The following is a 12,410-nucleotide window of genomic DNA, read 5'->3' as shown; positions in this document are numbered from 1 at the left end:
TGTAGTCTTCTAACTCCCCTAAAAAGTAGCCATGAGTCATTTTATGTCAGCGATAGAATCAAAGTGGCTGCCAAATTCAGACAGTGAGGTTTTATGGCAGTTTTCTAACTTACATACAGAAAACGCCCAAGATGGAAGAAAACTACAAGCTGTTCCTATGCCTTTTTTGCTGAAATGACCTCTGAGTGTTAGACTGGTGCAAGGTTTGGTCACCTGTTTAAGGGCCTCTCAATCTTACCCCAAATGAGATTTAACTGAATGTTTTTGTTCTCAGGTTCTCGCAGCAAAACACAGGGTTATCAGCCAGGCGTACACAGCTGAGGCTTCGCTGGTGTGATAAAATTGCACAGGTTTGACCCTCTCTAGCATCTACAGCACAGGAACCGGGGTATCCCCCACCTGCACTAAACTTAGCAATAAAGATTTAAAATGTGTAGTTAAAAGAAATTGTCTAATCTCATCAAATCTCCAGACTAAACTCAGTAAAATAGATTTTTTAGTGGAAATCCAAACTGTATAAATGAACCGGCCATTGTACACAAGGGTGCCTGTGCGCACCCTCACACCCAAATGCCTGTTGCAAACATAGCACAGCCCTCATCACAAGCCACTATTTCAGTGCTTTTCAGCCTCCTGCAGACAATCAATTTGTAACTCACTGTGCATGGTGCAGGAACCAAGGACACTCTATTAGGCATGGAAACAGTAATTCATAATGAACCCATCAATACCAGTGGGACACTTCTATTGACTGTAATGTGACTCTGAACCTCGCAGCTGCCACCCAGCCTCCAGCGAAGGTCTAACACCAGTTCCTCAGCTCTCGAAAGGATCACGATTCCTTAAAGGCTGGGGTTTCCAAATCCCCAGGCAAAGTCTTCAGGAAAATGCAGGCTGTAAAGCAGAGTGCCATGGATAAGTACCACACCTGCTTGTCACCATCATCTCTGCACTCTTAATAAAGGCACAGCTGGACACACAAAAGCACAGTAATTGAAAGCTGCCTGACAGGGTGGTAGGATGTTTTACAAAGAGGCAGGTGCCTGCCTTTAGGCACCCTGATCTGTTATATTATTAAACAAAAACAAATAGGCAATGTTCACAAAGCTGCAATTGAAAAGAGAGAATAGGTAAAACCCAGGTAAAACATGTATTGTCCTGCAGCTGCACTGTTGGCTCTGTTCTGGATACCTTTTTATAGGAGAACCTGCTTTCATCTGGAATTTGTTAACTGAGATACTGTTGGATAAAGTTTTTATAACCTCTCTCACCCCTACTGTGAGCTCCATGCTGGAGCACTCTTGGCTGCGTTGCCAGCCTGGCTCTGGTACATCCCAATGGCACAGCCTTGGGATGTACCAGCTCAGAGAGCTGCTCAGCTGGGACAAAGAGCTGCAAGAGAGTCTGTGGAAAGATGAGGTGAAAAACATGGAGAGAGGAGGGATTGCTGAGATGGGGGTCATTAGTAGCTTAACAACTTGAAAGGGAGCACTCCCGCATGGAAAGGCATAAAATCTGTCAGGGGAGACCTGGGAAGGCAAGCAAGGATGCATTAGGTTGAACGGCTGGTGTCGGTGGAGCTCGTGGCACACAGCAGCCTGGAGACCCTGAGGAGCTACAGGGGCCACCCCTTACCTTACTGACTGATGACTGTGGGGCCAAAAAGATTCTGGGTGCCCTGCAAGAAGGTGGTGAGCACACTCACCCAGCCTGCCACCTGGAATCCAGTGAGCTTTTGTGGGAGTTAGCCAGCAAAGAATTGCTTTGCCCTTTAAATTTATGTTAATCTTTCTTCACAGTTGTTTGCTCTCCAGGAATGGATCAATGAAACAGCTAGTTAATGCCTAGTGAAGAGTAACAGGAACAGCGGCATACATAAACACAAAATAGCGGTTACTTTGCATATGTTCTTCCATTAAATGGGAGCAGGATCAAGAATGCAGATATCTCAAGATTTAGGCAGCCCGAGTCAGCTCAAATTATAGGACTTTTCCTTTTTTAAGTGGAAAACCTTGGTTTTTTTCTAGTGTAAAGTTCTGAGTAGTAGTTGCACAGTGCAGTCAAAGGGATAAAATCCAATAATGCACCTCGTTTGTTATTCCGGTAATTGTAAGAATGACAACAGTATTTTGCATTTCAATAGGCCTGTTCATTTTTAGCTTTCTACATCAGTTCATAGAATCATGGAATGGTTTGGGTTGGAAAGGACCTTAAAGCTCATCCAGTTCCAAACCCCTGTCATGGGCAGGGACATTTTCCACTAGACCAGGTTGCTCCAAGCCTTGTCTGACCTGTTGTTGAATAATGCCAGGACTGGAGCATTCACAACTTCCTTGGGCAGCTTCAGCTCCAGTGCCTCACTACTCTCACAGTAAAGAACTTCTTCCTTACATCTAAGCTAAATCTGTCCTCTCTTAGTTTGAGCCCATCACCCCTTGTCCTATCACTACAGTCCCTAATGAAGAGTCCCTCCCCAGCACCCCTGTAGGCTCCCTTCAGATACTGGAAGCTGCTCTGAGGTCTCCATGGAGCCTTCTCTTCTCCAGGCTGAAGAGCCCCAACTTTCTCAGCCTGTCTTCATACAGGAGGTGCTCCAGTCCCTGATCATCCTCATGGCCCTCCTCTGGACTTGCTCCAACAGTTCCATGTCCTTTTTATGTTGAGGACACCAGAACTGCACACAATGCTCCAGGTGAGGTCTCCCAAGAGCAGAGTAGAGGGGCAGGATCACCTCCTTCGACCTGCTGGTCACGCTCCTTTTGATGCAGCCCAGGACACGGTTGGTTTCTGGGCTGCGAGCGCACACTGAAGCCGGCTCATGTTCATTTTCTCATCGACCAACACCCCTAAGTCCTTCTCCGCAGGGCTGCTCTGAATTCTTTGCCCAACCTATAGCTGTGCCTGGGATTGCCCTGACCCAGGTGTAAATTAATAAACATCATTTCAAACCGCTTCTGATTTAAAAGGCATTCATACATGTAAGCTCTTCACTGCCTCTTAATTCAACTACTCAATAACAAAAAAAGAAAAAAGCACTAACACCAATGGTATTTCAAGTCTATAAATAATAGGCTGTGAATAATAGAATAGAATAATAAACCCAAATATCTAAAATAATTTTGTTACAGTTTTGCTATGTCTACACGTAGACTTAAAGCCCAGGAACCTAAATCACAGCATTTGAGATTTTTTTTTTTAATATAAAGTAAAACCCTAAATGTACCTGGTGTTCACTGTTGCGAGCTGCCTGTTCACTGCACAGCCCAAAACTTAAAAACCCAAACCAACATGACTGTGAAACATGCAATTATCTGCAATCTGTGAGAACTTCTTTGAGCTTATCTGCATGTGAGTGGGAGTACACCTAGATTGATCTTCTGAACCGTTATTATGTATTCTGCTTTTGTAGTGTTTTCCTTCACCCTTTTTCTCTCCTATCACAGTTGACATTTGTTATGAAAACAATGCTCCAGTGGCCTGCTAAAAATGACCTTTCTACAACATTTTTGGAATTCCTCCAAGTACGTGGCCCAAATGTGCCTGAAGTCCTTGAGGATGCTTTTGACTGTGCTTTACTTGACTCTTCAAAATGCTTTTGATTTTTAGGTGCAGAATCTATCTGTTCAGAGCCCATTTATTTGGAAAGTCCACACACAACCTTCCAGCAACCTTCACATGTGGTAACAAAGAATGAAGGAGTCAGGTCTCATCCTAGCCCTCAGACTCAGAGGACTAAACTGCTGTAGCATATGTGTCTGTAGCTGAATAGTTTAGCTAAATGGCAAGAGAAAGCCAGATAAAACAAAGCAAAATTAGTGAGGAGTTATCTGGCTGTTCCGAGTAGTTGTTTGTTATGCCAAATATATCCTAGAAATTTGCATTAACAAAAGGAAAAGAAATTTTGTTTCACTATTCTGCTCCAGAACATTTTGCATCATGTATAAAGAGATCAAAATATTGAGACATCACTGAAAATAGGCAGGCAGTTGAGGAGAAGGGCTGTAACTTGGAACTTCTGCACATTCAGAAGCTTCAAGTTTAGGTATTCGGTTCAGAAGGCCTGCAGTTGATGTGGACACCCAAGCAGGGAACAGCATCTGAATCCAGCTTTAACAACACATATTTAATTTCTTTCTTAAAAATAAAACAATAATACACACACAGAGCACTAACTGCCACTCTGTATTCTTGGCTTTTTTTTTGCCACGGCTGCTGCAGCCACAAAGATGCTGTGTGCAGATGTTACCCTGCTATGATGCCCCATAGGTTTGAGTTCATGCACTGCATTGGTTCAGACTGGCCTACAGCTCAGGCTGCTGCCCCATCCATTAATCTCTCATTTCTGCCATAGCTCCCTCTCCTCAGCTCACCCAAAGTGAGTGTGTTGGAATCAGACTGGCAAAGTAAGAAACACAGCTCGAACCCAGGAGCTGGCAAATATTGTGAAGAACATCATAGGGGGTCTTTCAATGCTAATGTTCAGATTATTCAGTCATTAAACTGAACTTTGCTTGCATGACCCCAGATCTGGGCCATTGCCCTTACGCTACAGCCCACAAGATCTAAAGAACCTGATTTTGTAATCACAAGAGTGACCATCATCCATTCTCCTGAAATACAGGAAAAACATTTCTAGCTACAATCTTCCGTGAAGCTTAGCAACAGATCCTTGTGAGCAAGCTCAAAGAAATTATAGACATACATGCAATTACAAGTGAAAGATTTGAACTGAAAATATTTGAAAGTATGAGACTAATTATAACACTAAGGAAATAAGACTAATTTCTATTTAATTTTGTCTTTTTCTCCTGGATTAAGTATTATTAATTATAATAGTACCAGCTAAATTAATATCAATATAAAGTACTGGAACAGGCAGTAATACATTAGGCAATCTCAGTCAAACATCCATCCACAAAAGCTCTTCTGTTATCCTCACTTACGACTCACGTGGTGCTCCTCAGGGGTTGGTACTGTTCACCACCTTTGTTGGTGACATGTACAGTGGGATCGAGCACCCTCAGCAAGTTTGCTGATGACACCGAGCTGTGTGGTGTGGTCAACACACTGGAGGGAAGGGATGGGATCCAGAGGGACCTGGACACGCCTGAGAGGTGGCCAGCGCTAAAGTGCTAACCTCATGAAGTTCAACAAAGGTCCTGCACGTGGGTCAGTGCAATCCCAAGCACAAACGCAGACTGGGAGAGACTGGGTGGAGCAGCTCTGAGGAGAAGGACTTGGGGGTGCTGTTTGACAGAAAGCCAACCATTTGCTGGACTGCATAAAAAGGAGTGTGAGCAGCAGGTGACTGCCCCTCTGCTCTTGTGAGACCCCGCCTGGAGTCCTGCATCCACCTCTGGAGCCCTCAACACAAGAGGGACATGGAGCTGTTGGAGCGAGCCCAGAGGAGGCCACGGAGATGCTGCGAGGGCTGGAGCAGCTCTGCTCTGGAGCCAGGCTGAGAGAGCTGGGCTGGGGCAGCCTGGAGAAGAGAAGGCTCCTGAAGGGGAGACCTGAGAGCAGCTCCAGTGCTTGAAGGGGCTGCAGGAAAGCTGGAGAGGGGCTTGGGACAAGGGATGTAGGGACAGGCCAAGGGGAATGGCTTTAACCTGCCAGAGGGGAGACTGAGATGAGCTCTTAGGCAGAAGCTCTTCCCTGTGAGGGTGCTGAGGCGCTGGCACAGGGTGCCCAGAGAAGCTGTGGCTGCCCCATCCCTGGCAGTGTTCAAGGCCAGGTTGGACACAGGGGCTTGGAGCAAGCTGCTCTAGTGGAAGGTGTCCCTGCCCATGGCAGGGGTTGGAACTGGATGAGCTTTAAGGTCCCTTCCAACCCAGACCATTCTGTGATTCTGTTTTTGATTGGCACTTGCAGATGGCCCTCTGTGAGGTTCCCAAACCAGACAGGTTCCTTGCAAAGCCATACTTTTCTCCCTGTTCTCTCAAAGCATTTTAAGCTTTAAAGTAGACCACTGCCTCTCTAGCTGCCTGGAAGTAATAAGACCCAAACTGGGACGTTCAAAGGTGGTATTTTCATCATACAACCATCTTCCAAACCAGTGATTAAAGCAATAAAGGAACACCTCTTAACTGGAAAACATAGAAACCAGCACTTTGGAAAGGAGGAGGAGGAGATGGTTTGAAAGAGGCTACAAGAGGACAATAAAAGTTAAAGAGCATTGAACAGCAGCTCCGAGCTTAAAGGTAAAGCTGCTAAGTGCCGCAGAAATGAACCATAAAAATAGCACCATAAAAATGCTATGACAATGCATTACTGCATCCTTAGTTAAAGATATTTCAACTTTTTCATTATGGACCCTTATTTCAAAGAAAACAGAACGATTGCAAAGCCAGCCTGGGGGGCTGCTGCAGCCAGAAAGAAGCAGCAGACCAGGGAAGATATAGTTTGTATTTGTTTGCCTTGAACCAGAAACAAGCACAGTAAAATCAACACACATCCCTAGCAGTGTCCAAGGCCAGGTTGGACGGGGCTTGGAGCAACCTGCTCTAGTGGAAGGTGTCCCTGCCCACGGCAGTGGTGTTAGACGAGATGATCTTTAAAGTTCCCTTTTAACACAAAGTATTCTCTGATTCTAAAAAAGCAGTTAGTGACTCTGTATGAATATTGTAACTCCACTAAAAGCCATAAGCTACTAAAATACAGCTAAGCATAATGAAGTAAAAAATACAGAACCACAAAGCATACAAGGATTCTTGAGTACATGAAAGAAGAGGGTTGCCTGAAAAGGGTACATGAAAGCATGTACAAGCAGTAAAAGCTTACTTGACATTACTATAAAGGTGATTAACTCTCCCATCAATATTGGAAAACAGGTGGAGAAAAGACATATCTGGAAAGAATGTGCTGTCTCCACACAGCCTGAATTTAGCCCCAAGTGCCTGAGGTAGCAAAGGAAAGAAAGGAAGAGAAAAATATTTGTACCAGAAAAAAATCCACCACCATGCAGACACATGTTGTATTACTCAATAATTCCAGTTTCAGTGCTGCGCAATAAAGAGACGTCTGGAATTGTGATCTGGGTTTTGTAGAGCTGACGTGAACCATTCACACAGCTCAGGTTCTGCGTTTTGTTTCACCATCGGCAATGTGACCACTTGCACATCGCTTCCAGTCAAAAGCAGAATCGATTGGAGGTAACTGAAAGGTGAAAACTAAAAGTTGTGAAACTCTGTGCTGATAAAGATGGTGCTGTCAGTGCTGGCTTTGCCTCCTGAGCACTCGACTACCTGCATTAATAAGCTGACAACAAGAGAAAAAATGACAGAGTGAAGAGGCAGCATAGAAGGGATCAGTGTCCCACCACAAGGTAAAGCTATAAAGCAGAGGATAAACTAAAAAGTTAATAGTTACCAAAAAGATGTCTTTTTATTGTTTTTTTGGCTGCTGGTATAAATGTAGGTGAAGGACCAGTTTTAAAGTGAAAGTGTCCAATGATTCTGCAGGTACCAACTTCAGCACAACTCACTGCAAACCAGAAAAAAAGAATCCATCACCTTCTGAGTTAATACTCTTGTGATGAAATTTGTCATCAGGTGCTGTCAGGTGTGTGGTTTCACACAAGAAAAATCGATCCTGAAGCAACACTGGAATGGTCTTAGAACATAGAAATGCTGTCAGGATGTTTTCTAATATCTTAATGCTTGCCTAGGACAAACCTAGCTATGGGAAAGCTCCAATTAGCTGCTGGGCATCTCCAAAACCCCCAGTATTCACAAAGTAACCTTTTGTCATCAACACCAAGATACAGATATTCCCAGAGGCTTTAGGATAACAAAAAAAAAAAAGAAAAGGAAAGGAACCAAAGTTAGTAACAGAATTGAAAGTCTTCACTGACAGGGGACAGACAAAATCAGGCAGTGAAGGAAAAGCAGCCAGGAAAATGCCCACTTTTCAGGGTGCCATTATTATGCCAAAGAATCTTTTTTGTGAATATCTCAAGGAATTACCTCCCTATACAGTGTTCGATAAATTGTGACAATCCTAAGCCATCAGAAATAACATATTTCAGGTACTGTTGTACCCAAGAATGTTTTCATATGAAAACAAATGGACAAGGAACTGCAGGGAGTCACTCTACACTAAAAGTAAAGATACATTATAATCCTGGGGAGTGAACTGCACAGCAACAACTGGCCCAGCTTGAACAGCACCAACAGTCTATCTTGCAGTTCTTAGCAATAAATACCAAATTCTGGATTCCCAAATTAAGCTCTGAAGAGGAGCAGGTGCTCTCACAGAAGCAGCAGTTCAGAGCCGAGCTTCACTCCTAATTTATTTTTTTGGCCAAAGTTAGCTCCAGACTTCAATAAGTGAGAATCCCTTTCCTGTCTTTTTTTGGACAGGCTTTGGATAACTTTCAGTTGCTTCTCAGCCCCCCACTTCTTCATGGCACCCTCGTTACCATTTTAGCAAAGTAGGGCAACGCGAATGAAGCCCCTGATGAGGTTTCCAAAGCAGCACAGGAACATAGACTGGGCACAGACTCCCTGCTCTAGTCAGCCTCATTTGCTCCCCATGGTGCTACAACCACTGATTAACCGCTGAGCAACAACAGCCTGGGGGTTGTAAGCTTCAATCCAACTCTACCAACTCCTCCCAGAGCTCCAAACCAGAAGGCAATCGTTAATCAAATTCGGGAAGGGACTGGCCTGACGCTGTAGTTACACTACTGCACGGTGGTGTACCTACACCACACCTAGCTACTGAGTGTGACCCAGCACAGTGCTGTAACTACACCACACCTAGCTACTGAGTGTGACCCAGCACAGTGCTGTAACTACACCACACCTAGCTACTGAGTGTGACCCAGCACAGTGCGGTACCTACACCACACCTAGCTGCTGAGTGTGATCCAGCACAGTGCTGTAACTACACCACACTGAGTGTGATCCAGCACAGTGCTGTACTACACCACACCTAGTGCAGTGCTGTAACTACACCACACCTAGCTGCTGAGTGTGATCCAGCACAGTGCTGTAACTACACCACACCTAGATCCTGAGTGTGATCCAGCACAGTGCTGTAACTACACCACACCTAGCGCTCAGTGTGATCCAGCACAGTGCTGTAACTACACCACACCTAGCTGTAACTACACCACACCTAGATGCTGACTGAGTGTGATCCAGCACAGTGCTGCTAACTACACCACACCTACCTGCTGAGTGTGATCCAGCACAGTGCTGTAACTACACCACACCTACCTGCTGAGTGTGATCCAGCACAGTGCTGTAACTACACCACACCTAGCTGCTGAGTGTGATCCAGCACAGTGCTGTAACTACACCACACCTAGATGCTGAGTGTGATCCAGCACAGTGCTGTAACTACACCACATCTAGCTGCTGAGTGTGATCCAGCACAGTGCTGTAACTACACCACACCTAGATGCTGAGTGTGATCCAGCACAGTGCTGTAACTACACCACACCTAGCTACTGAGTGTGATCCAGCACAGTGCTGTAACTACACCACACCTAGCTGCTGAGTGTGATCCAGCACAGTGCTGTAACTACACCACACCTACCCGCTCAGTGTGATCCAGCACAGTGCTGTAACTACACCACACCTACCCGCTGAGTGTGATCCAGCACAGTGCTGTAACTACACCACACCTAGCTGCTGAGTGTGATCCAGCACAGTGCTGTAACTACACCACACCTAGCTGCTGTGACCCAGCACAGTGCTGTAACTACACCACATCTAGCTACTGAGTGTGACCCAGCACAGTGCTGTAACTACACCACACCTACCCGCTGAGTGTGATCCAGCACAGTGCTGTAACTACACCACACCTAGCTGCTGAGTGTGATGCTGAGTGTGATCCAGCACAGTGCTGTAACTACACCACACCTAGATGCTGAGTGTGATCCAGCACAGTGCTGTAACTACACCACACCTAGATGCTGAGTGTGATCCAGCACAGTGCTGTAACTACACCACACCTAGATGCTGAGTGTGATCCAGCACAGTGCTGTAACTACACCACATCTAGCTGCTGAGTGTGATCCAGCACAGTGCTGTAACTACACCACACCTAGATGCTGAGTGTGATCCAGCACAGTGCTGTAACTACACCACACCTAGCTGCTGAGTGTGATCCAGCACAGTGCTGTAACTACACCACACCTACCTGCTGAGTGTGATCCAGCACAGTGCTGTAACTACACCACACCTAGCTACTGAGTGTGATCCAGCACAGTGCTGTAACTACACCACACCTAGCTACTGAGTGTGATCCAGCACAGTGCTGTAACTACACCACACCTAGATGCTGAGTGTGATCCAGCACAGTGCTGTAACTACACCACACCTAGATGCTGAGTGTGATCCAGCACAGTGCTGTAACTACACCACACCTAGCTACTGAGTGTGATCCAGCACAGTGCTGTAACTACACCACACCTAGATGCTGAGTGTGATCCAGCACAGTGCTGTAACTACACCACACCTAGCTGCTGTGACCCAGCACAGTGCTGTAACTACACCACACCTAGCTATTCTGAGTAAATATAACAGAAGCTGTGTGAATCAAGCAGCTGAAGCCCTGGTATGAGCCAGCATTCCAGGTAGTCCAGCTCCCGTACCTGTAGGTGTGCTCCTCTCTCTCTGGGCAAGCAGGAGCACCCTCCTCTCCCAGTCCCTTTTTTCAGCACCACAATGGCTTATTTTAAATTCTGGCAGACCAGCTCCAGTATTGAAAGCGCAAGTTAAATGTGTTTGACATTCCATACCCAGCTGACAACAAACCAGAATATTTAGAACGGCAGCATGTCAGGCCTTTATTTATTTATTTCTCTGGCAGGCCTAAGTGCTGCACCTTTTCATTTATATGCAACTGTTTGCCCCATGGGCATCAAGCTGTTAACACGTACAGAAGAGATTAAAATGAGCTTGCATGGTGGATGAAATATAAATTAAAATTATAGTAGTGCCAGTCCTGGATCCGGGATTGTTTCTCGAGGTCTCCCAAAATGCATAATTTCAAATGAGCCTCTGTTACTTCAGGAAACGCAAAAATGTGTATTTTTTCAGCAACACAGCCAAGATGAATTTTAAGTGGTCCCCGAGCCTGTGAGTAGAATATGCTGCGCTAACACGATGAGTTGTGTAAGCAGGGATGGTGCAAATGAATAAAAGCCTTTAACATGGGACATGCACATGTTCACCTCCCCGCATTCCAGTGCAAAGCAAACCCGAGGCCGGGGGTATTCTCCCGTCACCAACTCCCAGTGCTGTGCCCTCCAAACCCACTCCTGACACAAGCTGAGCGACCCCCATCTCCTGACGAGCCAAAGGGGATCTGTGTGCACTAGAGAGCGCGGAGCAGGGCGCGCACCCGTGGCCCACCTGGTCTCCAGCGGGACGTTGCTGTTGAGCACCCAGCTGTCCTGCAGCTGCACGGACTCGGGGGTGGTGGCCAGGTCGTTGGGTGCCGGCGCGGGCGCGTGGATCTGGTTCCGGCGGTTTGTGAGCGAGTTCCTGTTGAGGGAGTTGGCAGAGGAGTGGTGGTGGGACAGGGAATGGTTGTGAGGAGGAGGCAGCGGTGGCCTCAGCGTAGACTGGCTGTGGTGGTTTGAAGGGCCTGGAAGACAGGAGAAAAACACATCACCAATGTGCATCCATGTGCTGCTCTCCTTGACACTGTGAAAGGACCACTGCCTGGAAAAAAAGCCAAGCTCCACAAAGAGATAACTAAGCCTACGTTCCTTTTGGACCTGTAGACATTAAAATATGGTTAAATCACAGCAGTGACTATTAGAGATCAGAGACACAAAAGTGTTGTGAGGCTGCACAGTTGGGATGTGCAGTCTCCGTATTTGTACAGAGGTGTAAATCTGCATTTAGATTTTAAAATACTTCTTTATAGATTCTTCCTGGAGAAAGGATCCTCTGTTGAGGAGCAGGACAGCAGCCCAGCCTGGCCACTCTGTACATCCACCCAGGGGAATGTTTTCCTCCCTGTTTCTCTCAGGGTCTTTAAGGAGATGAACCTTAATGGATTAAACCCAGCTTTTGAAAATACGGTCTTTAGGCTCCTATAAAACTTACTCAGAGATCTCAATCTGCTTTCACTCGCTGCTGTTTTACCAATCAGCATCAAACGAACATTATTTGTTCCAGTGAAAGAAGATTAAACTTCAAACATGAAAAGGGAGCAACAATGCAATGATAGTATCTTTCATGTTCTGTGTGATCAGGATTTGGCCTTTATTTTTCTATTTAGCAATGCCACAAACACACACCAAGATCTGAGAATTATGCTCCCCTTTCAGCCTCTTTGATTGAAAATAGCAGATGACTTTCAGTGATAAAGAAGGATAGGCACTTTTCTCATTCTTTGGGTTCTGACATATTTGGAGATAATGAAAATGATTTTTTGTAATCAATAAG

At 45.7% G+C, this 12,410-nt stretch overlaps 1 protein-coding gene across 11 annotated transcripts in view; it reads right to left on the bottom strand.

Annotated features, from left to right (window-relative positions):
* Positions 1 to 12,410, bottom strand: part of TENM2 (teneurin transmembrane protein 2) — a 691,595-nt gene that overhangs the window by 174,167 nt on the left and 505,018 nt on the right. For all 11 annotated transcript variants that reach the window (XM_062629179.1, XM_062629180.1, XM_062629181.1 and 8 more), the window contains one exon: positions 11,367 to 11,601. In XM_062629179.1, the coding sequence (XP_062485163.1) occupies positions 11,367 to 11,601 (235 nt within the window). The remainder of the gene's footprint in view (positions 1 to 11,366; positions 11,602 to 12,410) is intronic.

The sequence above is a fragment of the Pezoporus occidentalis genome, unplaced genomic scaffold, assembly GCF_034315485.1.
Source record: "Pezoporus occidentalis ecotype Australia unplaced genomic scaffold, CSIRO_AGI_Poc_V1 ctg33, whole genome shotgun sequence".
NCBI classification, from domain to species: domain Eukaryota; kingdom Metazoa; phylum Chordata; class Aves; order Psittaciformes; family Psittacidae; genus Pezoporus; species Pezoporus occidentalis.
This window is presented reverse-complemented; position numbering and strand designations above follow the sequence as displayed.